This window comes from Lissotriton helveticus, chromosome 1_1 (assembly GCF_964261635.1).
Source record: "Lissotriton helveticus chromosome 1_1, aLisHel1.1, whole genome shotgun sequence".
In the NCBI taxonomy this organism is placed as follows: Eukaryota; Metazoa; Chordata; class Amphibia; order Caudata; family Salamandridae; genus Lissotriton; species Lissotriton helveticus.
In genome coordinates, this window is record NC_136057.1 from 1,912,280,011 (window position 1) to 1,912,307,989 (window position 27,979).

Genomic DNA, 27,979 nt, shown 5'->3' on the forward strand with positions numbered 1-27,979 from the left:
AGAGGGGTAGGATTAAGAGAAAAGGACAGAAACAGGAAGCAGGGAAGGAGGGTTGAGGTAAAGATGAAGCACAGCAAGGGAGAGAGTGGTATAAGAGGATTGGGGAGAGAAGACAAGAGTGAAAAATGAAATGAAAGAAATACAAATTAGAGCAAGAAAGAGAGGGTAAAAAAGAATTTACTGAGGATGCACTGATTGCCACAAGGCAACAGACATTTGAGTACTAAACAGACCCATAAAGGTAGAGGCCTATTTTCACTTTACCATATCCATACATTGTCAAGGTTCCTCACCCACCCTCTCCCGATCCCCCCGCCATCCACACCAAGTGGTACACTCTCCCTCACCTGTGTCTGGATCACAGACTCCTCCACCTCGGCAGTTGCAGGGTACGCAGACGGAGAAGGGACCTCGGCCTGTGGATCTCCTCCGGTACCCGGGGGCACACCTCTCACAGAACTGACCCTGGTACTCAGGGGGACACGTGCAGCGTTCCACCCAGGGAGCCGGTGCCCCTGAAATGGGGCGCGCCGACACCAGGGTGACGTTCCCCATGTACCCCGTGCCTGGAAAGGAAGGCAACAGAAGACATTAATAATGGTCTGCCTACAAGAGGTGCCCAGAACATGTGCCAAGCTCTACTCGCAAAACATTACTTGCCATGCATGGGGTTACAGAAAGGGAAGTGCCACTCGTTGGCATCATTTCCTGTGCTTTTCTCTTAGACAAAAAGCATGTCCCCAAAAATAAACTCTATAACTCTAGTTAGTATGCCCACCCCACACTTTCTGTACTCTTATAAGGACAGGGTCACATGTGTACGTGGCAACCAGAGGTAACTCTGCAGCTCCCCAAGATCCCCTCTATAAATGCCAGGGAACCATGTCCAAACATGCCTGCTACATATTTATTGGAAGCCATTCTGCTACATGGAAGGGAAAAGGGCTAACTCGTGCGGTAGGCCTCTGGACCCTACTGCCACCTACCATACAGTGCTGGAGTTTGGTGTCTGGGACCTCACTAGAGTACTGCGTTACGCTTTGTTAGAATTCTGTACACAGCAATGGGACATGTTGGCTTCATCAAGGTACTGGACTACAATGGAGTGTAATAAGCCTTATCAATGGTGCTAAGCAGCTTTGGAGCATGCTGCGCTTCATCAAAGGGCTGCACAACCTGGGAAGTGCTGCACTTTTTTTGTAGTGCTCGCTAGCATTGGGGTGTGTTGTGTTTGAAATGCTAGGCTGTATTGTGGTTTGTTGTGTTGTGATGGAGTCCTAGGTAGCATTGTTGTGTGTTGTATGGCACTGAAGTGCTGGGTAGCACATGGATGTGCTGTGCTTCCTCAGCATGCCATACAGTGGTGATTTTGTGTTGGGCATACAGTCCTAACCTGGTCTGAAGTATGTGTAGTGCTGTCATCATCAATGTAGTGTTGTGCCTTCCCAGATTATTGGTGTGTATAGGACAGTGAGGGTGTGAGAGAGAGAGAGCGAGAGAGAGAAAGAGAGGGAGGAGAGAGACAGAGAAAACGTGCCAGGATCTGCATGGCTGCAACCCTAAGAAATGTAGTGGTAGGTAGCACATAGTTGTGGTGTGTGTAGCATGATCACTGTGTTTTGTACAGTAGGGTACGTGAAGCAGTTTTAGAGCAAGGAGGGCTGAATTAGGGTGTATTGGGAGTATCCGGATGTATAGCTGTGTAGAGCAGCATTAGGGAGGGGTCTGAGAGCAGTAGGAGCATGTATGGAGAGGTACCAAAGCTTTCTTTGGGGCAGTACTGTGGTATATGGAAAGTGTCAAAGTGTTCTGGCCAGCACTGGGGTACTAAAGGCAACGTGTCGGCAGCATTGAGGAGCTCTGGGTGGTACTTTGTAAAGTTTGGCAGCGATGTTGAGGGGAGATGCCCATCACTTCCTACACCTGGATCTACAGAGTAGTCCCTAAGACCAAGATTTTAAACCAAGGCCACTTACTGTATTCGCCATAGGTTGCTCGGATCTGGATGGCTGTCAGGTTTCGCAGTAACCGTCGATACTCCATATAACTCAGCTGAGGGCTCCACTTGCTTTCTGCAAGTTCATCCAATCTGCACAGACAAGAGGATACATTGAAAATTAAAAACATTGAGTTACCACCCTCTTCTCCTTCATCATCATCTTTCCATCTAGTTTAGAAGGTTAAGAGTATCCTCCAAGTCGGCATATTAGAGTCTCACAACATGTCTACTGCCTAACGAGTCCTACTCTGTAACGTAGCCTACCGATCATGTGTCCATTTTTTGTCTACCAACATTCTATGAAACTAAGACTCATCGAAAGACCACCACAAGGCATACCCTTTCCTCTCATCCACAACCACCTATTATCGGCTCCACACCACTTTCATATGCTGCATTTCATTACCTCGGGGTGAAAATCTAGCTAGTGGGTAAAGGGAAGACGTGCAGAGTTGCTAGGACCAGCAAACCTCTGAGAGGAAGCATCAGGAGATGAAAATCTAGTGCAAAAACAACAAATTGATGGAAGGAATCCTTGAATTAATGTCAGCCACAGGCGATCACTCTGGCCTAGATGCCAGACCATAGCTTTTCTCTCTGTACTAATCTAGCCAGAGACCTGCCTTATGCAGATCAGTCTTAGTTCACCTTCAATTAGAATTGTCCAGCTTGAAATACCAGGCTAGGACCCCTCCATATGGAAACACAAGCAACTCTAGACCACTTTCGACCTACTTAGTTCTCCTCAGTGAGGTACATCTTGAGTCCTAGACCAAGACTGATTTTCGTAAGGACGGTCTCAATCTAGAATGGTGTAGTGAGTAAACAAAATGATGGCTGGAATGTAGTTGAGGGCGATTGCCAGTGGCTGAGCATAATTCAAGCATTCCTTCCATCACCTTGCTGTTTTTGCAGTTGATGTCCTAAGTGTTATGGGTATGTCCAGACATGGATCATGTGCTCACTGTGCCACAGACCTCAAACTATACTGCACTAGCGAGGCCCAAGTAGGTCAACAACGGTCTGGGGATGCTTGAGTCCCCATCTGGAGGGAACCTGGCCTAGCATTTAGGACTGAACTTCCCTATTGGAGCAGGACCATACAGATTCGCATAAGGCAGGCCTTTGTCTTGAATGGCATAGTGCACAAAAAATGAGGGTCTAGAATGTAATCCAGAAGGATTGCCAGAGGCTGAGATTATTTCAAGCCTTTCTTCTTAGGGTTTTGGGGAGAGGAACAGGCAACTGGCCTTAGTCATTGGTCCTGCCATTATAACTCTTTATTCAATATCTATCCGATGAGCTCACTGGATGCTGTAAGAAGACATCCAGTGGCACGGGCTAGTCTGAGCATACAAAGCAAAGAAATAAAAACCCAGTGGAATAGAGGCAGTAGGCAGCTTTAAAGGCTGAATGATTAGGGGATCCTTAGACCATTCAGGCCTAACAGCAGCTCTAACAGAGCTTCACACGCCTTTCTTATAAGCACAGTTGCTGCTGTAGGAAAATAATACTCCTGCATGCTGACAATCTATTGGCGTATTGGATTACCTTATGAATTCCTCTTCATTGGAACCTACATCCTTTTAGCCAATATATTTGAAGTCTTTGTAGTAAAATGAATTCTTCAGCTGCTTGTTCTCAATGAGTTCTTAAGAGTACAATCACTCTCATGCCGCTATTGAGATCTGGAGGCGTTCTGGCTCCACCTGCTCTGTGCCCTGGGTCACTTTTACTAAAACATATTTTGTGTTTGTTTTGAGCAGCAGTCCAGCCCTGGAAATGACAATGCCTCACAGGTATCCCCATTGGAATGTTGTATTTTTCAACCCCTATGAATACATACTTTTCCTCTTTCCAGATCCCTGGATGTGCCATTGCACCCAACTTTCCTCTGTCTTATGAACACATTCTCCTCTTGTCAGCTCTTTGAGTCCTCATTGCCCAGAACATAACATGGTCACACTGCGCACAAGATATAAAAGCACTCTACCCTATTGCACAATTGCTCCTCTAGATTCTTAGACCACGAAGGGTGCCCACCTTTGTGCAACTGTGATGGGTCTTATTGCTGGTAAAGCTCTCAAGGTCAATACTAGACCCTCCTCAAGCCTGTCTTGTAAGCAAACTTCATTAATAGTTCTCAAGGGAACCATTGATCAGTACATTAATCATGCCAGAGTTGTGCCTATGGAACTCCGCCAAGTGAATCATGAACAATCATTTAAGAAATCAACTTAAGACTTTTCTGTCTCGAATTTTCTTGTCTGAATTCTCTTTCGCTGTAGTGCCGGGACACTCCTTATAGCAGCCGAGCGCTTTAGAAGTCTCTCCATTCATTCATTCATGCAAGTCTAGACTGAAATCTGAAAGAATCCACCTGTGGTGTGCCCAGCCTTGCAGAACTAAGTACTCATTGCCATGTCCAGACACTCAACTTTTAAATAGTAAAATCAACTCGTCTCTCCAGCATCTGCCACTTTTTGCTGTTCTTGGCTCTAAAGATGAATGCCTTGCTTTAGAAATAGGCTCTGTCAGTCAAAGAATCTATCACAACCACTCAATCAACAAATTCTACCGCTGAATGATCTACTGGATTGTATACATTCAATGGTGTGACGTAATGTGTCAAACTGGAATGCTGTGTGTCTGACCAAGACACATAGAAGATTCACTCTGCCTTGTATAGTTCTTGCTCCATAGAGGTCTGTTTATGTTATGAACATGTCCCAGACCTCTCACTTAATGCTTCCACCACCACTTACGGGCCTCCAGACACACCCAAGGGAGGTGGGAGAACGTGGGTGGCACTGTGCCTGCACTAACAAGCTTTTTTCCTAAAAGGGTCAAACATCTGTGCTTCCAAGCAGCTCTCACAGAGCCGCTGTCATGGCACCGGCAGCTCTCCGCTCTGCGACTTTGGGTAGGTAGGGGGAGGTAACGCTCAGAGGGTGGCGAGTGTGGGTGTCAGGACGCCAAGTATTTATTTTTCAGTTTGGGGTATGGCACATGTCCATGGTGGTGAGGGCGGGTGACAGGAGGCCATGTCATCTTATTTAATATTTTGATTTGGGTGGGAGGGTAATTCTCAGAGGGTGGAGGGGTGGGTGGTAGCAAGTCTGATTTTTGTAATATTTGGAGGACAGGCCATGTTATTTATGTCTCTCCCATTACTCCTCTGCACCTCTCTATATGTTGGAAGCAGGGGTAGATGATTTGGGGGCACATACAACATAAAATTATAGATGGCTAAAATGTGAATAACAGGGATGCTTTTCACCTTGGCGTTCTTAGTGACATCATAGACAACCCAGAACCCCTTGATAAAGAAACATCTCCATTATTCACAGTTACCCATCTATATTTTCATAATCTCAATGATAAAAAATAACTCATTTTCTGGAATGGTTTGGTGGAGCCTGCAATGATCTCCCTAGGAACAGCTGGTTAAAATGAGACCAAGAGGCGGAACATACAAGACCCACCCTAGATATCCCACCCAATGTGGTTTTCTTGTCTATAGAGCTTGAGAGAGGATTGCTCTAGGTTTTAAAGGTTGGTCCTTGCTCAAGATGCTTGTTCTTTGAGTGGAGACACAGATCTTCCATAGCCTGTCCCTCAGAAGGCTGGATGCAAACGACCCCTTATTCCAAACAATACCAGCCTCGTACCTGAAGGTGTATCTCTTGGTGATGCCACAGGGCAGGGTAGTGCCAAGCTGAGCCAGGGGAGTGGTGATTCTTAAGCCAGCCCCTTCCAGCACCACATCCTGGCCAGATGGACGGCGGCCTCCCCGGTCCACGCGATAATTGAAGGACAGCTCCTGGCCATAGCTCAGCAGCTGGTTTCCCAAAAACTTTGCTGCAAAGTAAGGATAGACAGTGAGAGGTTATATTTTATTTATTTTTGCAGTTGTATGTGGCGCAAACTCAGCCCAGGGTCATTAAAATGGATTATATGAGCACCAGATTAAATTACGCAAAGGGAGAGACTAGTGGGAGGAACTAGAAAGTTCAGGGGTCACACAGAAAAATAAGAAAAGCTACAGAAGGGTTAGAGGGGAAATACTAAGGCGGGGGGGGGGAGAGTGAGAAAGGTTAGAGGGCAAACACAAAGTTAGATGGGACACATAAATAGAAGAAGGGAGACAAAGGGTCAAAGGGGAACCACAAAGCAAGGTGGGAGCCCCTGGGAGACCAAAGGGGAAACAGAAAGGTTATAGGGGATACACAACCGTCAGAAGACAGACAGAAAGGTCAGAGGAAATACAAAACGATCCGAGGGGAGGTAGAAGGGTAAACGGGAGAAGGGTTAGAAGGTAGAAGGGTTAAACAGTGCCAGAAAGTTCAGAATGGACTAGAAAGTGAAAGGGGAAACAGAATTGTCAGAAGGGAGAGAGAGGTTAGGGTGAAACAGAATAGTCAGAAGGGAAACAATAGTGAACAGGGAGACAGCATGCTCAGAGGACAGACAAAAGGGTCGGTTGGGAGGCAGACCATTCGGAGTGGAGACTCTGGAGTCAGATGGAAAGAGGAAGGTCAGAGGCGAGAGAAAGGTGGGAGGGAGAAGAGAGGCCAGAGGTGAGAAGGAAAGGTATGAGAAAAGACTGCAAGGTCAGAAGGTCAGAGGGGAAACACAAATGTCATATGAGAAAAAGGTAAAAGAAGGGGAGATAGAAAAGTCTGGGGGCAGAAGGCTGAGAAAGGAGCTAGAAGGGTCTGAGAAGGACAGGAGGATCTATGGGGAGATAGAAAGTTCAGAGAAGAGAAATACAGACCAATGAGGAGACAGAAAAATCAGAAGGGGGACAAAAGTTCTGGTGGAAGACAAACGTTAGGAGAGAAACAGAAGATGCTATGGAGGAAGAAGGACCAAAAGGGAAAGATAAACGTCAGAAGGAAGATAGAAGGGTGGTAGGGGGTTGAGGAAGACCAGAGAAGAAACAGGCAGGTCAGGCGAAACACAAAAGGGTCTGAGGAGAAGCAGAAAGGACTGAGAGGGGAAATTATGGGAAACAAATGCGCCAGAAAAGGAACATAAATGCAAGGAGGACAAAAATAATCCGCCTTAAACGTCACTGAAAAGCTACTGGTTAACGGAAGCCTCCGTATTTCGTTCTGGGTTAGTCTGCCTCTGACGAGAGACAGGGACTGAGCAGAAGAAAGTGAGAGAGGACTGGTAAGGCCGGGGGGATATGATGTGCTGCGCGGGATAAAAGGTAAAGGGCTTGGCGTGCGAGAAGAAGAATTTCTCACACAAAGCACATCCTGAACCGAGGCCCGTGGCACACATTTCCTTATATAGCCACACCCACCCCTCCCCGAGCAACAAACAGGCTCTGAGAAAGGAATCAACCAATGCTTGTGTACAGATGCTCCCCGGAGTCCTTGGTAACGTCAGTTATTCGGCAACACCAACGACGTGTGCAATCCTGTATTGGAACTTGAGTTATGAAACACAGGATCCCAGGTGGGTGGGCCAACAGAAAGGTGACTTCTCTCCAGCAGCACTAGCCTGCCAAAATATGAAGCATTCCGAAATGTGCACAGCGTCCCTTATCCGCCTCCACTGTGCAAATGTACCCCGGCGAGGACAGCATTCCACACCCTAACTGCAAACAGCTGACAACAATCCAGACCCCAGCTGCACACAGCCGACAGCGTTCCAGACCCCAGCTGCACACAGCTGACAGCGTTCCAAAACCCTCTCCAAAGAGCTGACAGCCTCCCAGACCCCATGTGCACACAACTAACAGCGTTCCAGACCCCAGCTGCACCCAGCCGACAGCGTTCCAAAACACTCCCCAAAGAGCTGACAGCGTTCCAGACCCCAGCTGCACCCAGCCGACAGCGTTCCAAAACACTCCCCAAAGAGCTGACAGCGTTCCAGACCCCATCTGCACACAGATAACAGCGTTCCAGACCTCAGGTACACACAGCTGACGAATTCCAGACCCCAGCTGCACACCACTGACAGCCTCCCAAACCCCAGCTGCACACAGCTGACAGCCTCCCAGACCCCTGCTGCACACAGCTGATAACGTTCCACACCCCAGCTGCACACCACTGACTGCCTCCCAGACCCCAACTGCACACAGCTGACAGCATTCCATACTCCAACAGCACACAGCTGAGCACGTTCCAGACCTTAGCTGTACACAGCTGACAATGTTCCAGACGCCAGGTAACAGAAGTTCCAGACACCAGCTGCACAGAGCTCACAGCATTCCAGACCCCAGCTGATAGCGTTCCAAACCCCGCTGCACACAGCGGACATATTTCCAGACCCCAGCTGCACACAGATGACAGCGTTCCAGACCCCAGCTGCATACAGCCCACAGCGTATCAGACCCCAGCTGCACATAGCTGACAGTGTTCCAGACCCCAGCTGCACCACAGCTGACAGCGTTCCAGGCCCCAGCTGCACACAGCTGACAGCGTTCCAGACACCAGCTGCACACAGCTGACAGTGTTCCAGGCACCAGCTGCACACAGCTGACAGCGTTCCAGACCACAGCTGATCATGTTCCAGACCCCAGCTGCACACCACTGACAGCCTCCCAAACCCCAGCTGCACACAGCTGACAGCCTCCCAGACCCCTGCTGCACACAGCTGACAGCCTCCCAGACCCCAGTTGCACACAGCTGATAACGTTCCACACCCCAGCTGCACACCACTGACTGCCTCTCAGACCCCAACTGCACACAGCTGACAGCATTCCATACTCCAACAGCACACAGCTGAGCACGTTCCAGACCTTAGCTGTACACAGCTGACAATGTTCCAGACGCCAGGTAACAGAAGTTCCAGACACCAGCTGCACAGAGCTCACAGCATTCCAGACCCCAGCTGATAGCGTTCCAAACCCCGCTGCACACAGCGGACATATTTCCAGACCCCAGCTGCACACAGATGACAGCGTTCCAGACCCCAGCTGCATACAGCCCACAGCGTATCAGACCCCAGCTGCACATAGCTGACAGTGTTCCAGACCCCAGCTACACCACAGCTGACAGCGTTCCAGGCCCCAGCTGCACACAGGTGACCACGTTCCAGAACCCAGCTGCACACAGCTGACAAGGTTCCAGAGCCCAGCTGCATACATCTGACCAAATTCCAGACCTTAGCTGCACACAGCTAACAGTGTTCCAGACCCAGTTGCACACAACTGTCCACGTCCCAGACCCCGGCTGCACACAGCTGACAGCATACCCAGTTGCACAGAGATGACAGTGTTCCAGACACCAGCTGCACAGAGCAGACAGCGTTCCAGACACCAGCTGCACAGAGCTGACAGCATTCAGACCTCAGCTGCGCACAGCTGACAGTGTTCCACACCCCAGCTGCACACAGCTGACAGCATTTCAGCCCTTAACTGCACATTGCTGACAGCGTTCCAGACCCCATCTGCACACAACTAACAGCGTTCCAGACCTCAGCTAAACACAGCTAACGAATTCAAGACCCCAGCTGCACACATCTGACAGTGTTCCAGACCCCAGTTGCAACACAGCTGACAGCATTCCATACCCCAGCTGCGCACAGCTGATCATGTTCCAGACCTTAGCTGCACACAGCTGATCGTGGTCCAAACCTTAGCTGCACACAGCTGACAGTGTTCCAGACCCCAGATGCTCACAACTTACAGCGTTACAGACCTTAGCTGCAACACAGCTGTCAGCGTTCCAGACCCCAGCTGCACACAGCTGACAGCATTCCAGACCACAGCTGCACACATCTGACAGCATTCCAGATCACAGCTGCACATATCTGACAGCATTCCAGATCCCAGCTGCACACATCTGACAGAATTCCAGATCCCAGCTGCACACATCTGACAGCGTTCCAGACCCCGGTTGCAACATAGCTGACAGTGTTCCAGACAACAGCTGCACACAGATGATCATCTTCCAGACCTTAGCTGCACACAGCTGACAGCGTTCCAGACCACAGCTGCACACAGCTGACATTGTTCCAGACCCCATTTGCACACAACTGACAGCGTTCCAGACCTTAGCTGCACATAGCTGACAGCTTTCCAGACCCAAGCTGCAACAAAGCTGACAGTGTTCCAGACCCCATCTGTACACAGCTGACAGCGTTCCAGACCCCAACTGCAGACATCTGACAGCATTCCAGATCCCAGCTGCACACATCTGACAGCGTTCCAGACCCTAGTTGCAACACAGCTGACAGCGTTCCAGATCCAGTTGCAGAGAGTTGACAGTGTTCCAGACCCCAGCTGCACACAGCTGACCACATCCCAGACCCCAGCGCCACAGAGCTGACAGCGTTCCAGACACCAGCTGCACACAGCTGACAGCGTTCCAGACCACAGCTGCACACAGCTGACAGCGTTCCAGACCCCAGCAGCACACAGCTGACAGCGTTCCAGATCTTAGCTGCACATAGCTGACAGCTTTCCAGACCCCAGCTTCAACACAGCTGACAGCGTTCCAGACCCCTCTCCAAAGAGCTGAGAGCGTTCCAGACCCCTCTCCAAAGAGCTGAGAGCTTTCCAGACCCCATCTGCACACAACTAACAGCGTTCAAGACCCCAGTTGCACACATCTGACAGCATTCCAGATCCCAGCTACACACATCTGACAGCATTCCAGACCCCAGTTGCAACACAGCTGACAGCGTTCCAGACCCCAACTGCGCACAGCTGATCATGTTCCAGACTCCAGCTGCACACAGCTGACAGCGTTCCAGACCACAGCTGCACACAGCTGATCCTGTTCCAGACCTTAGCTGCACACAGCTGACAGTGTTCCAGACCCCAGCTGGACACAACTGACAGCGTTCTAGACCTTTGCTGCACATAGCTGACAGCTTTCAAGACCCCAGCTGCAACACAGCTGACAGCGTTCCAGACCCCAGCTGCACACGTATGACAGCATTCCAGATCCCAGCTGCACACATCTGACAGCGTTCCAGACCCCAGTTGCAACACAGCTGACAGCGTTCCAGGCCCCAGCTGCACACAGCTGACAGCATTCCAGACTCCAGCAGCACACAGCTGACAGCGTTCCAGATCTTAGCTGCACATAGCTAACAACTTTCCTGACCCCAGCTTCAACACAGCTGACAGCGTTCCAGACCCCTCTCCAAAGAGCTGAGTGCGTTCCAGGCCCCTCTCCAAAGAGCTGAGAGCGTTCCAGACCCCATCTGCACACAACTAACAGCGTTCAAGACCCCAGCTGCACACATCTGACAGCATTCCAGACCCCAGTTGCAACACAGCTGACAGCATTCCAGACCCCAACTGCACACAGCTGATCATGTTCCAGACCCCAGCTGCACACAGCTGACAGCGTTCCAGACCACAGCTGCACACAGCTGATCATGTTCCAGACCTTAGCTGCACACAGCTGACAGTGTTCCAGACCCCAGCTGCACACAACTGACAGCGTTCCAGACCTTAGCTGCACATAGCTGATAGCTTTCAAGACCCCAGCTGCAACACAGCTGACAGCGTTCCAGACCCCAGCTGCACACATATGACAGCATTCCAGATCCCAGCTGCACACATCTGACAGCGTTCCAGACCCCAGATGCAACACAGCTGACAGCGTTCCAGGCCCCAGCTGCACACAGCTGACAGCATTCCAGGCCCCAGCTGCACACAGCTGACAGCATTCCAGACCCCAGTTGCAACACAGCTGACAGCGTTCCAGGCCCCAGCTGCACACAGCTGACAGCGTTCCAGGCCCCAGCTGCACACAGCTGACAGTGTTCCAGGCACCAGCTGCACACAGCTGACAGCGTTCCAGACCACAGCTGATCATGTTCCAGACCTTAGCTACACACAGCTGACAGTGTTCCAGACCCCAGCTGCACACAACTGACAGCGTTCCAGACCTTAGCTGCACATAGCTGATAGATTTCAAGACCCCAGCTGCAACACAGCTGACAGCGTTCCACACCCAAGCTGCACACATATGACAGCATTCCAGATCCCAGCTGCACACATCTGACAGCGTTCCAGACCCCAGTTGCAACACAGCTCACAGCCTTCCAGGCCCCAGCTGCACACAGCTGACAGCATTCCAGGCCCCAGCTGCACACAGCTGAAAGCATTCCAGATCCCAGCTGCACACATCTGACAGCGTTCCAGACCCCAGTTGCAACACAGCTGACAGCGTTCCAGGCCCCAGCTGCAACATAGCTGACAGTGTTCCAGACAACAGCTGCACACAGATGATCATCTTCCAGACCTTAGCTGCACACAGCTGACAGCGTTCCAGACCACAGCTGCACACTGCTGATCATGTTCCAAACCTTAGCTGCACACAGCTGACATTGTTCCAGACCCCATTTGCACACAACTGACAGCGTTCCAGACCTTAGCTGCACATAGCTGACAGCTTTCCAGACCCAAGCTGCAACAAAGCTGACAGTGTTCCAGACCCCATCTGTACACAGCTGACAGCGTTCCAGACCCCAGCTGCAGACATCTGACAGCATTCCAGATCCCAACTGCACACATCTGACAGCGTTCCAGACCCTAGTTGCAACACAGCTGACAGCGTTCCAGATCCAGTTGCAGAGAGTTGACAGTGTTCCAGACCCCAGCTGCACACAGCTGACCACATCCCAGACCCCAGCGCCACAGAGCTGACAGCGTTCCAGACACCAGCTGCACACAGCTGACAGCGTTCCAGACCACAGCTGCACACAGCTGACAGCGTTCCAGACCCCAGCAGCACACAGCTGACAGCGTTCCAGATCTTAGATGCACATAGCTGACAGCTTTCCAGACCCCAGCTTCAACACAGCTGACAGCCTCCCAGACCCCAGTTGCACACAGCTGATAACGTTCCACACCCCAGCTGCACACCACTGACTGCCTCTCAGACCCCAACTGCACACAGCTGACAGCATTCCATACTCCAACAGCACACAGCTGAGCACGTTCCAGACCTTAGCTGTACACAGCTGACAATGTTCCAGACGCCAGGTAACAGAAGTTCCAGACACCAGCTGCACAGAGCTCACAGCATTCCAGACCCCAGCTGATAGCGTTCCAAACCCCGCTGCACACAGCGGACATATTTCCAGACCCCAGCTGCACACAGATGACAGCGTTCCAGACCCCAGCTGCATACAGCCCACAGCGTATCAGACCCCAGCTGCACATAGCTGACAGTGTTCCAGACCCCAGCTGCACCACAGCTGACAGCGTTCCAGGCCCCAGCTGCACACAGCTGACAGCGTTCCAGACACCAGCTGCACACAGCTGACAGTGTTCCAGGCACCAGCTGCACACAGCTGACAGCGTTCCAGACCACAGCTGATCATGTTCCAGACCCCAGCTGCACACCACTGACAGCCTCCCAAACCCCAGCTGCACACAGCTGACAGCCTCCCAGACCCCTGCTGCACACAGCTGACAGCCTCCCAGACCCCAGTTGCACACAGCTGATAACGTTCCACACCCCAGCTGCACACCACTGACTGCCTCTCAGACCCCAACTGCACACAGCTGACAGCATTCCATACTCCAACAGCACACAGCTGAGCACGTTCCAGACCTTAGCTGTACACAGCTGACAATGTTCCAGACGCCAGGTAACAGAAGTTCCAGACACCAGCTGCACAGAGCTCACAGCATTCCAGACCCCAGCTGATAGCGTTCCAAACCCCGCTGCACACAGCGGACATATTTCCAGACCCCAGCTGCACACAGATGACAGCGTTCCAGACCCCAGCTGCATACAGCCCACAGCGTATCAGACCCCAGCTGCACATAGCTGACAGTGTTCCAGACCCCAGCTACACCACAGCTGACAGCGTTCCAGGCCCCAGCTGCACACAGGTGACCACGTTCCAGAACCCAGCTGCACACAGCTGACAAGGTTCCAGAGCCCAGCTGCATACATCTGACCAAATTCCAGACCTTAGCTGCACACAGCTAACAGTGTTCCAGACCCAGTTGCACACAACTGTCCACGTCCCAGACCCCGGCTGCACACAGCTGACAGCATACCCAGTTGCACAGAGATGACAGTGTTCCAGACACCAGCTGCACAGAGCAGACAGCGTTCCAGACACCAGCTGCACAGAGCTGACAGCATTCAGACCTCAGCTGCGCACAGCTGACAGTGTTCCACACCCCAGCTGCACACAGCTGACAGCATTTCAGCCCTTAACTGCACATTGCTGACAGCGTTCCAGACCCCATCTGCACACAACTAACAGCGTTCCAGACCTCAGCTAAACACAGCTAACGAATTCAAGACCCCAGCTGCACACATCTGACAGTGTTCCAGACCCCAGTTGCAACACAGCTGACAGCATTCCATACCCCAGCTGCGCACAGCTGATCATGTTCCAGACCTTAGCTGCACACAGCTGATCGTGGTCCAAACCTTAGCTGCACACAGCTGACAGTGTTCCAGACCCCAGATGCTCACAACTTACAGCGTTACAGACCTTAGCTGCAACACAGCTGTCAGCGTTCCAGACCCCAGCTGCACACAGCTGACAGCATTCCAGACCACAGCTGCACACATCTGACAGCATTCCAGATCACAGCTGCACATATCTGACAGCATTCCAGATCCCAGCTGCACACATCTGACAGAATTCCAGATCCCAGCTGCACACATCTGACAGCGTTCCAGACCCCGGTTGCAACATAGCTGACAGTGTTCCAGACAACAGCTGCACACAGATGATCATCTTCCAGACCTTAGCTGCACACAGCTGACAGCGTTCCAGACCACAGCTGCACACAGCTGACATTGTTCCAGACCCCATTTGCACACAACTGACAGCGTTCCAGACCTTAGCTGCACATAGCTGACAGCTTTCCAGACCCAAGCTGCAACAAAGCTGACAGTGTTCCAGACCCCATCTGTACACAGCTGACAGCGTTCCAGACCCCAACTGCAGACATCTGACAGCATTCCAGATCCCAGCTGCACACATCTGACAGCGTTCCAGACCCTAGTTGCAACACAGCTGACAGCGTTCCAGATCCAGTTGCAGAGAGTTGACAGTGTTCCAGACCCCAGCTGCACACAGCTGACCACATCCCAGACCCCAGCGCCACAGAGCTGACAGCGTTCCAGACACCAGCTGCACACAGCTGACAGCGTTCCAGACCACAGCTGCACACAGCTGACAGCGTTCCAGACCCCAGCAGCACACAGCTGACAGCGTTCCAGATCTTAGCTGCACATAGCTGACAGCTTTCCAGACCCCAGCTTCAACACAGCTGACAGCGTTCCAGACCCCTCTCCAAAGAGCTGAGAGCGTTCCAGACCCCTCTCCAAAGAGCTGAGAGCTTTCCAGACCCCATCTGCACACAACTAACAGCGTTCAAGACCCCAGTTGCACACATCTGACAGCATTCCAGATCCCAGCTACACACATCTGACAGCATTCCAGACCCCAGTTGCAACACAGCTGACAGCGTTCCAGACCCCAACTGCGCACAGCTGATCATGTTCCAGACTCCAGCTGCACACAGCTGACAGCGTTCCAGACCACAGCTGCACACAGCTGATCCTGTTCCAGACCTTAGCTGCACACAGCTGACAGTGTTCCAGACCCCAGCTGGACACAACTGACAGCGTTCTAGACCTTTGCTGCACATAGCTGACAGCTTTCAAGACCCCAGCTGCAACACAGCTGACAGCGTTCCAGACCCCAGCTGCACACGTATGACAGCATTCCAGATCCCAGCTGCACACATCTGACAGCGTTCCAGACCCCAGTTGCAACACAGCTGACAGCGTTCCAGGCCCCAGCTGCACACAGCTGACAGCATTCCAGACTCCAGCAGCACACAGCTGACAGCGTTCCAGATCTTAGCTGCACATAGCTAACAACTTTCCTGACCCCAGCTTCAACACAGCTGACAGCGTTCCAGACCCCTCTCCAAAGAGCTGAGTGCGTTCCAGGCCCCTCTCCAAAGAGCTGAGAGCGTTCCAGACCCCATCTGCACACAACTAACAGCGTTCAAGACCCCAGCTGCACACATCTGACAGCATTCCAGACCCCAGTTGCAACACAGCTGACAGCATTCCAGACCCCAACTGCACACAGCTGATCATGTTCCAGACCCCAGCTGCACACAGCTGACAGCGTTCCAGACCACAGCTGCACACAGCTGATCATGTTCCAGACCTTAGCTGCACACAGCTGACAGTGTTCCAGACCCCAGCTGCACACAACTGACAGCGTTCCAGACCTTAGCTGCACATAGCTGATAGCTTTCAAGACCCCAGCTGCAACACAGCTGACAGCGTTCCAGACCCCAGCTGCACACATATGACAGCATTCCAGATCCCAGCTGCACACATCTGACAGCGTTCCAGACCCCAGTTGCAACACAGCTGACAGCGTTCCAGGCCCCAGCTGCACACAGCTGACAGCATTCCAGGCCCCAGCTGCACACAGCTGACAGCATTCCAGACCCCAGTTGCAACACAGCTGACAGCGTTCCAGGCCCCAGCTGCACACAGCTGACAGCGTTCCAGGCCCCAGCTGCACACAGCTGACAGTGTTCCAGGCACCAGCTGCACACAGCTGACAGCGTTCCAGACCACAGCTGATCATGTTCCAGACCTTAGCTACACACAGCTGACAGTGTTCCAGACCCCAGCTGCACACAACTGACAGCGTTCCAGACCTTAGCTGCACATAGCTGATAGATTTCAAGACCCCAGCTGCAACACAGCTGACAGCGTTCCACACCCAAGCTGCACACATATGACAGCATTCCAGATCCCAGCTGCACACATCTGACAGCGTTCCAGACCCCAGTTGCAACACAGCTCACAGCCTTCCAGGCCCCAGCTGCACACAGCTGACAGCATTCCAGGCCCCAGCTGCACACAGCTGAAAGCATTCCAGATCCCAGCTGCACACATCTGACAGCGTTCCAGACCCCAGTTGCAACACAGCTGACAGCGTTCCAGGCCCCAGCTGCAACATAGCTGACAGTGTTCCAGACAACAGCTGCACACAGATGATCATCTTCCAGACCTTAGCTGCACACAGCTGACAGCGTTCCAGACCACAGCTGCACACTGCTGATCATGTTCCAAACCTTAGCTGCACACAGCTGACATTGTTCCAGACCCCATTTGCACACAACTGACAGCGTTCCAGACCTTAGCTGCACATAGCTGACAGCTTTCCAGACCCAAGCTGCAACAAAGCTGACAGTGTTCCAGACCCCATCTGTACACAGCTGACAGCGTTCCAGACCCCAGCTGCAGACATCTGACAGCATTCCAGATCCCAACTGCACACATCTGACAGCGTTCCAGACCCTAGTTGCAACACAGCTGACAGCGTTCCAGATCCAGTTGCACAGAGTTGACAGTGTTCCAGACCCCAGCTGCACACAGCTGACCACATCCCAGACCCCAGCGCCACAGAGCTGACAGCGTTCCAGACACCAGCTGCACACAGCTGACAGCGTTCCAGACCACAGCTGCACACAGCTGACAGCGTTCCAGACCCCAGCAGCACACAGCTGACAGCGTTCCAGATCTTAGATGCACATAGCTGACAGCTTTCCAGACCCCAGCTTCAACACAGCTGACAGCGTTCCAGACCCCTCTCCAAAGAGCTGAGAGCGTTCCAGACCCCTCTCCAAAGAGCTGAGAGCTTTCCAGACCCCATCTGCACACAACTAACAGCGTTCAAGACCCCAGCTGCACACATCTGACAGCATTCCAGATCCCAGCTACACACATCTGACAGCATTCCAGACCCCAGTTGCAACACAGCTGACAGCGTTCCAGACCCCAACTGCGCACAGCTGATCATGTTCCAGACTCCAGCTGCACACAGCTGACAGCGTTCCAGACCACAGCTGCACACAGCTGATCATGTTCCAGACCTTAGCTGCACATAGCTGACAGTGTTCCAGACCCCAGCTGCACACAACTGACAGCGTTCTAGACCTTTGCTGCACATAGCTGACAGCTTTCAAGACCCCAGCTGCAACACAGCTGACAGTGTTCCAGACCCCAGCTGCACACATATGACAGCATTCCAGATCCCAGCTGCACACATCTGACAGCGTTCCAGACCCCAGTTGCAACACAGCTGACAGCGTTCCAGGCCCCAGCTGCACACAGCTGACAGCATTCCAGACTCCAGCAGCACACAGCTGACAGCGTTCCAGATCTTAGCTGCACATAGCTAACAACTTTCCTGACCCCAGCTTCAACACAGCTGACAGCGTTCCAGACCTCTCTCCAAAGAGCTGAGTGCGTTCCAGGCCCCTCTCCAAAGAGCTGAGAGCGTTCCAGACCCCATCTGCACACAACTAACAGCGTTCAAGACCCCAGCTGCACACATCTGACAGCATTCCAGACCCCAGTTGCAACACAGCTGACAGCATTCCAGACCCCAACTGCACACAGCTGATCATGTTCCAGACCCCAGCTGCACACAGCTGACACCGTTCCAGACCACAGCTCCACACAGCTGATCATGTTCCAGACCTTAGCTGCACACAGCTGACAGTGTTCCAGACCCCAGCTGCACACAACTGACAGCGTTCCAGACCTTAGCTGCACATAGCTGATAGCTTTCAAGACCCCAGCTGCAACACAGCTGACAGCGTTCCAGATCCCAGCTGCACACATCTGACAGCGTTCCAGACCCCAGTTGCAACACAGCTGACAGCGTTCCAGGCCCCAGCTGCACACAGCTGACAGCATTCCAGGCCCCAGCTGCACACAGCTGACAGCATTCCAGATCCCAGCTGCACACATCTGACAGCGTTCCAGACCCCAGTTGCAACACAGCTGACAGCGTTCCAGGCCCCAGCTGCACACAGCTGACAGCGTTCCAGGCCCCAGCTGCACACAGCTGACAGTGTTCCAGGCACCAGCTGCACACAGCTGACAGTGTTCCAGGCACCAGCTGCACACAGCTGACAGCGTTCCAGACCACAGCTGATCATGTTCCAGACCTTAGCTGCACACAGCTGACAGTGTTCCAGACCCCAGCTGCACACAGCTGACAGCGTTCCAGACCTTAGCTGCACATAGCTGATAGATTTGAAGACCCCAGCTGCAACACAGCTGACAGCGTTCCAGACCCAAGCTGCACACATATGACAGCATTCTAGATCCCAGCTGCACACATCTGACAGCGTTCCAGACCCCAGTTGCAACACAGCTGACAGTGTTCCAGGCCCCAGCTGCAAACAGCTGACAGCGTTCCAGGCCCCAGCTGCACACAGCTGACAGCATTCCAGATCCCAGCTGCACACATCTGACAGCGTTCCAGACCCCAGTTGCAACACAGCTGACAGCGTTCCAGGCCCCAGCTGCACACAGCTGACAGCGTTCCAGACCCCAGTTGCAACACAGATGACAGCGTTCCAGGCCCCAGCTGCACACAGCTGACAGCGTTCCAGGCCCCAGCTGCACACAGCTGACAGCGTTCCAGACCCCAGTTGCAACACAGCTGACAGTGTTCCAGGCTCCAGCTGCACACAGCTGACAGCGTTCCAGGCCCCAGCTGCACACAGCTGACAGCGTTCCAGACACCAGCTGCACACAGCTGACAGTGTTCCACACCCGAGCTGCACACATCTGACAGCGTTCCAGACACCAGCTTCACACAGCTGAACAGCACCCCCTATCCAGTTCTTCACATACACAATCTGAATGAGATGCGCTGCCGCAGAGCATCCCTACCAGGAGCCGTGTAGTACACAGGATCTTCATGCCGGGCTGTGGCATACACATCATGGTGGCGGTCTGACCATCGCAGAGGAGCAGGAGCCCCATTACTCCGGACAGCTCTCCAGCCCTCTGTATCTGCAGGATGAAGAGAAAGAGTCATCAGCGAGAGCACAGCAGAGGGAACATCTATAGAAGAGCCCAGCCATGGAGGGTTCGCTAAGTAAAAGCCATTGTGTGAATAATCCCGCGCCAACACCTCGGCCAATGAAAGGCAATGTTGCTGCTACTTTCCAAGCTTCACCAGTTCCCATCTTGGTATTGCAAAAACACATAGATCACTGGATTGGTTTGGTACAGGATTGGGCTCTCTTTCCCCTCTCAATAAAAGTTTAGATCTTGCAGCGACCAATGATGATGACCAAAAGGTATTGCAACTTTCTGGCCATGCCACACCAGTTCTATATTTGATATCCATTGAATGCCCAGAGGTCAGGTGTCTACTTCCACAAACACCAATTAAAATGCATTTTTAATAGTAGGTTTATCAGAATAAACTAGCAAGAAGACTTAAAGGCGCTTTAACCATTCGTGAAAGCAATTTTGTTCACAACGTTGTTCCTGGAGGGACGGATCCACACAAAATTTTAAAATAATCATTTGCTATGTAAACCATTTTCATTTCCATTAATTGCATGCTAATTTATCCTCTTGGGAGACTGTGAAAATATGGCATCGATCCCGCCCTCCTGGGCGTACACTGGATACCCCTGTTCAAAAGGAACCATAGGAAAAACAAGCCCATAGACTATCTTCGTTCCTCTGCAAAGAGAGGCCAAATATTGGCCGGCCATTGCCACTGACTTCCAACTGATCTCTCTCACTACTAGGGACGTCGGCCCAGAGCGCGCTAGAGGTACACAGCTCAAACAATATGGAAATAGCTTGCACAGTAGCCCAATTTCCAGAAGCTCTGTCCATGTCCTGTGAGTAATACTGAGGTGTTAAAACAAATTCCACCAATTTTCAACTTTTAGCCAAATTTGACTTTACCCTTGTATTAGCAACTGTTGTCGACAGGAGACTAAGACTCAAGTTAATAGACCAGGAAAAGTGGAGAGAGGAGGGGAAAGGATAGCTAGCGATGAGAGTTATAGAAGAAGGAAGACGGGCCAAACAGCCCTTGCTGGAATTGTCAACTTTTGTTTTATCTGAATGTATAGAAGCATATGAAGCAAACAGAGAAGATCAAAACATTAGTATAAGACAGAATGTATAGGACAGAACTACTCATCCATCCTTCCAACCCACTCACCCAAACCATCCATCAACATCCGTCCATCCGTCCGTCCATCGATCCAGTTACTCAAGCACTCACACTAACACACACTGGAAAAGCCTTCTCAGCCTTGATTGCTGCTGAGAGGTAGTCACTGTTGTTCCTTCGCTTCCACCTTCTGCTGTTGGCCACCGCCTCTGGTGGAGGCTATGGCTGACTGTGGGACCCGGTACACTCTCTTTTGCCATACCTTGCTGGAAGTAAGAGGAGATCTCGTAGATGCTGTAGTCCTGGGCGCTGCGGCAACTGGACGAATGCCCATAACAGAAGCACTGGCTGCAACCCTCAGGGTTCTGGGCATTCAGGTTGTAGTATCCGGGCTTGCACCTGCAGGAGAAGGTTAACACTTATGATACCCTCACATTGCATGAGTTCACCCAGTAAGCATGGACTATCTTAACCTAATCCTAACCTCAGTGGGAGGTGGACTATAGGATGCACCTCCTCGCCGATACATACATATATATATATATAACCGCAACAAAATAAATCACTTTTGCACCTACTTTGGGTCCGTGTCCGTATTTGCAGCCTGGAGAAAGCCTGCGCCTTGCCAGATTTTCCTTGGAATATATATATATATGTGTGTGTATGTATGTATATAATTGTATATATATATATATGTGTGTGTGTGTGTATATGTATATATATACATATACACATGCCTGCGCCTTGCCAGATTTTCCTTGGAATATATATATATGTGTGTGTGTATGTATGTATATAATTGTATATATATATATATGTGTGTGTGTGTATATGTATATATATACATATACACACACACACACACACACATATATATATATACAATTCTATACATACATACACACACATATATATATATATTCCAAGGAAAATCTGGCAAGGCGCAGGCTTTCTCCAGGCTGCAAATACGGACACGGACCCAAAGTAGGTGCAAAAGTGATTTATTTAGTTGCGATGCTCCCAGTCATCAGACCTGGCCTTGCACCGAAACGCGCGTTGGCGTTGTTTGTTCTGTCCTGTAATCTTGTCAACTGGTCTCCGGTTTTGAGCTTGGAAACTATTCAGGACATTACATATGTATAACATATGGCTACTGAAGTATAATGTTTATGGGATGATTTATGAATGAATGAGTATGTTAGAATTTGTTGAGTTGAAGTATGCCTAAAGGATGTGTATGTTTGTTGAGGAGTAGGATTGAAAAAAAATGTTTGGGGTGTGTGGGATGTTTTTTGAAATATGTTGTGATTTACCAGTGATTTTGATGTTGTGCTAACCTGGTCTTTTTGTTTGCAAAAAAAAGATATTTTTATAATGAAAAAGGAAAATAAAATATGACTATCCTCATATAAGCTCTTGTCCTGACATCAGTTGTTGTTGTTTCTGGTTACTGTGAGCCTATACCTGATTTGAGGACTCTTTTTGAGCCCTACTATAAATCATATGGGGCAGACCATATTTGTTTCTTTAATTTAGCTGTTATTTCCCCTGCTTGTCTGCCTTCCATCCGCTTTTTCAGGGGGCTCCTTTCTTAGTTATTAGAACAAGGGATCGCAGTCTTCATTGGTTTTGATGAAAGCAACCATAAAAGGCACAAAAGCTTGAACGACCCAGAATTTGGGGCACGAAAAATGCAAATTAACGGAAAACAATGGAAAAGTAATAACATCTGATTCACACGGAGGTATAGTGATTTACCTAGAATCACATACTTTTGTCAGATGGAGAACCCGGTCTTAAAACTCGTCTGTAACCAGACCTCACACAACCTGCTTTGATGTGTGTCAAACACTAATGGAGGAGCACTTACAATCTGCCCTCCTTTGTCTTAGGCAAGTTCTGAAGGTGTCAGTGAGAAGCAAAAAGAATGAATAAAGAACGCATAAATGTCAAGGTGTAAAGGACAGAATGCTCTTCATATGCGACCCGTCTCTGACGCCTGCTCTAGTTTGGTCTATTGAAGGACCCTCTCTGTAGATGATCCCCGGGAGTACCTCAGAGCCATCAGTGAGGAGACCACCACACGTGGTGCTGTCTTGCTGTCGATGATGAATCAATGGTGTCAGGGTCGAAGTCCTCCTCATTGGAACTAAGCCCAACTTGGCTCCTCGTGAGTTGGGAAACACCCTATGAGTTATTTCCAGGGATACTGACAACAGCCGGAATCAGATCAAAATCATGGGGTATGGAGGAGATGGTCTTGAACATCAGAAGAGCTGGCTGATATTTTAAGAGCTCTCTTACAGAAGAGCACACCCCAAGCAGGAAGCTTTCCAAATGGTATTCTGGTCATGGCTTCTGGCAAGTGATGGTGGTACAGTACAAAGTGTACTGCCTACATTTGGCTAAAACCGATCTGGGGCTTCCAACATGTCGTGTAGAGTGTCACTGACTGGTGTACACCTGTTAGGAAATAATGGACTCCTTGCGTTGGTTATCCTATGATGACTTTGTGTGTGGTGGTATATTTCAACTGCGCCTCACTCCCCACACTACGTCCACTGCCCTAGACATGAAACGGACCTCAACAAATAGAAGGCTGGCAGCAAAATGTAAGATGAGGAGCCTGCAGAAGTTATGAGGGTGGCTCAAGGGGAGCTCCCCTGTGGGGTGGAGTGTGGGACACAGTGGGAGAACATGGGTGCATAGCGTGAAATCGCAGAAACTTGACTGGGTGCAGGATGGGAAAAGGGGCATGTATGGACAGTAATGTAAGGTGTGGACATGGGATTACCATGAACAGGAATGGTTTGATATGGGCATACAATGGAAACTGGGCAGAAATGGTCTTGGTGAGGGGCTTGGGGAGACGCTGGGACATGGATCATAGCTACAAAGCATGTAAAAGAAAGGAAAAATGATTAGTGATGTTGGTAGAGGGATTGGAGAGGAAGAAAGATGACAAACCTGTGATATGGCACAGAGCAGGGTGAAGGAACGGACATGGGAAGGGTAACCGAGTGTGGTGTGGGTAAAGAGGAAGCACAAACAAACTTCAGTGAGGAGTGTAATGAATAAATGGAAGGTCAGGGAAGGATCATGGGAACTGCAAAGGAAAGTCATACATGAAGTAGATTCACAAGGTGTCTTACAAATGCAGTAGTGCGTTGGCGTTCACACATTGGTGTTGTGTCGCGGCTTCGGTGCATCACCAAAGCTGCCACTTCGTAACAGCCCACGTCAACAAGGCTGATGTAATATTACCCAGGACCACGTGCCGAGGGTGAAGTGCGAATTCCAAAATATAATGTTTAATGCAAAGTTGAGATGGTCCGTTATACCTATCCTCCATTTTCAGCACAAGAGATGCCTCCATGAAGGCTTGGCGACTCGTTGGTGGTCTAACATCTCCTGGCACCACTTATTTGCAGACTGTGGGTGTTGTCCATAGCCAGTGTCTGAGTTTCTCCTTTCAAACTGAAGCTTCATTAGAATAGATTAATCTCGGCTGGTCGTCCGGTGGCTTTAGGAAGCCTAGATGCATTTTTACAAAACAAAGTCGGAGGTCGGAGCTGCACCAAATTTGGCAGCGCCACGCTCCAACATTTTGAAAACGCAGGCATGCACCGTATTCACAAGACTGCAGCGCACCCCTGTGTTTCCCCCAGCACTGGTGCAAAAAAAGCTGCCTAGCAACAGCGCAGGAACCCTGCTGCCATGTTTCAAGGGTGCCTGCGCAGCAGGAACTATTGTTTATGTGTAGGAAGGGACACCTTCCGACACATAAACAATCAGTAATGGTGATTAGCTCTTTCTATGGGGCATATTTACAAAACAATGTCAGAGCGCGGAGCTGTGCCAAATTTGGCAGCGCTGCGCTCTGACATTTTAAAAACGCAGGGACGCACCGTATACACAGAAATATGGCACACCCCTGTGTTTCCCTTAGTGCAAAAAAGCTGCCTAGCACTACGGCCAGCACCCTGCCGCCATTTTGCAAAGGTGCCTGCGCTGCAGGGACGATTGTTTGTGTGCAGGTAGGGGCGTCTGCCTGCACATAAACAATCAATAATGGTGGTTTGCTCTTCCTATGTCTGCTGCAGAATGCAAAATGCAGCACACATGGAAAGAGCAAAAAATGAAGAAAAATTAATAATTTCTCCTCGTATCGCCCTTCTAACGCCTGGTATTCCATGGCATTACTTTTGGTGCTGCCTCAGTCTTGTAAATCTGGGGAAGCATCAAAAAGCAACTGGTGCTGCGGTGGAACTCCCACAGTAACACCCATGACGCCCCTTTTCTGCAGAGGCCCACTGCAGAAAGGGGTATATTTAGAGGGTGGCGTTAACCCACGCTAAGTGGCTTAACCCCACCTTGTAAATATGGAAAATGGAGCTACGCCATCGGAAAGTCAAAAAAAGTGCCACTCCGGTGGTGAAAGGGGCTTGTAAATATGCCCCTCAGTACGGTGGATGATGCAGTGGGACTTTGCACAGCTGAATGAAGGATATACTATGTGTTCATACGCATTGGGTTGATCAGGGGCAGAGGGGTGGATGTTATAATCGTTTGTTTGTAATGTAGATATAATAATGTTCACTGCATATCTTGCAAGCCTATGTGATACACTAAAACTATGGTCAGCCATTTGCGCAGAAATGTGTCATGTAGGTGACCACCTGTACAGTTTTGCTTATAGGACATATGTATTAGTCATGATGCTTTGTTGCATTTCATGGAAAATGAATAAAGAGCTATATTGAAGATCCGGAATGGGTTAATATATGTCTTTTGCTCCACTAGGAGCCCTCGGTTGGACGGTTCTCCCATCAGTCTTCCTCCGTGTAATGTTTGGAACATAGGGCCCCATTAGGATGGCGGGTGGATCGCCCCCGCCAGGCCGGCGGTAGCCACCGCCGACCTGGCGGGGGCGATCCGCCCGCCATCCGTGCCGGAATGACCCCCTGCCATATTATCATGGCTGGGGGGGTCCGCGGCGGACGGAAAGACCTAGTTACGAGATTATCAGTTGTGCAATTTTTGCAGGATCAAATGTATCTAATTAAGAGATTATAAATTATGAAATTTTTGCCGGATCAATGTCCTAGTTAAGAGATTACCAGTTTTGCAATTTTTGCAGGATCAAATGTACCTAGTTAAGAGATGATCAGTTTTGCAATATTTGCAGGATCAAATGTACCTAGTTAAGAGAATATAAATTATGCAATTTTTGCAGGATCAAATGTCCCTAGTTAAGAGATTACCAGTTTTGCAATTTTTGCAAGATCAAATGTACTTAGTTAAGAGATAATCAGTTTTGCAATTTTTGCAGGATCAAATGTACCTAGTTATGATCTCCCCAGAAGTTGCTTCATAAAGCCTTACCACAGTATGAGGCACTGTTCCACCATATATGCCTGGCACAGCAAAGGGGCTAGCTGAATGATTAGAGTACAGTGTTACTATATGACTAATTGGGATTACTCAAGGTAATCCCTACGTACCTGTCACAGCGGTCCCCTGTAACGGAGGTCTTGCACACACATCTTCCTGTCGCAGCGTCACAATCTCCAACACTGCCTGCTGGGTCACAGTCACACCTCCGGTCCCTATGAAAGATGGAAACCAGAAAGTATGATGTCATACACTGGAGTATAACCCAAGACCAAACATCCTGTACAACAAGTGGTGTATTGAATGTTTCATGCGTCTGACCAGTGCGCGGTGCAGTTGCGCCTCAATGCACTAGGGCACCACTGAATCAAGGACAAAATATCGATGATCACAATATCGAGGTACCAAAATATCGGGACATAAATATAGATGTCAAGAATATCGGCATCCTATCGACATCATGGTACGTACAAAAATATCGAGAAAATACATATAGATGTTGAAAATATCAAAGTACAAAATATCGTTTTTTTAATATAAAAAATAATGAAAATAAATTAAATAATAGATATAACTTAATTTTTTTAATAATTATTAGAAAATGTTAACGATTATAAATAATAAAAAATAAATTAAACATACATATATAAAATTTGATATAAATCTTTACTTAATAATTAATAAATATTTATTTTAATAAATTATAAAAGGTTAGAAATAAATTAAAAATTATAAATACATATGTATATATACATACACCTGTCACATAGAAATTAAAAATAAAATAAATTAAAATATTAAAATAAATATTAATCTTTTAAAACTACATTTTGTTCTACATTAAGTGCAACAGTAGGGAAAGTGTTGGATAGCGGAGGAGTAAAAATTACTATTCCCACTCCAGAGAGTGCAACAGTAGGGAAAGTGTTGGATAGCGGAGGAGTAAAAATTACTATTCCCACTCCAGTGTGTGCAACAGACAGTAGGGAAAGTGTTGGATAGCGAAGGAGTAAAAATTACTATTCCCCCTCCAATGAGTGGAACAGTAGGGAAAGTGTTGGATAGCAGAGGAGTAAAAATTACTATTCCCACTCCAGAGAGTGCAACAGTAGGAAAAGTGTTGGATAGCGGAGGAGTAAAAATTACTATTCCCACTCCAGCGTGTGCAATAGTAGGGAAAGTGATGGATAGCGAAGGAGTAAAAATTAGTATTCCCACTCCAATGCCTGGAACAGTAGGGAAAGTGTTGGACAGCGTAGAGGTAAAAATTACTATTCCCACTCCAGAGGGTGCAACAGTAGGGAAAGTGTTAGATAGCGAAGGGTAAAAATTACTATTCCCACTCCAGACAGTGCAACAGTAGGGAAAGTGTTGGATAGCGGAGAGGTTCACATTATTATTCACACTCCAGAGAGTGCAACAATAGGAAACGTGTTGGATAGCGGAGGAGTAAAAAAAACTATTCTCACTCCAATGAGTGCAAAAGTAGGGAAAGTGTTGGATAGTGTAGGAGTAAAAATTACTATTCCCACTCCAGAGAGTGCAACAGTAGGGAAAGTGTTGTATAGTGAAGGGTAAAAATTACTATTCCCCCTCCAGAGAGTGCAACAGTAGGGAAAGTGTTGGATAGCGTAGGGGTAAACATTACTATTC

The 27,979-nt window shown here is 49.6% G+C and overlaps 1 protein-coding gene across 1 annotated transcript in view; it reads right to left on the reverse strand.

Annotated features, from left to right (window-relative positions):
* LAMC2 (laminin subunit gamma 2) overlaps positions 1-27,979 on the reverse strand; it is a 107,867-nt gene that overhangs the window by 35,350 nt on the left and 44,538 nt on the right. The window contains exons 4-9 of the mRNA XM_078643168.1: positions 26,437-26,541; positions 21,195-21,331; positions 19,681-19,803; positions 5,671-5,860; positions 1,977-2,089; positions 348-566 (exon numbers count right to left, since the gene is read on the reverse strand). Coding sequence (XP_078499294.1) covers positions 348-566; positions 1,977-2,089; positions 5,671-5,860; positions 19,681-19,803; positions 21,195-21,331; positions 26,437-26,541 — 887 coding nt within the window. The remainder of the gene's footprint in view (positions 1-347; positions 567-1,976; positions 2,090-5,670; positions 5,861-19,680; positions 19,804-21,194; positions 21,332-26,436; positions 26,542-27,979) is intronic.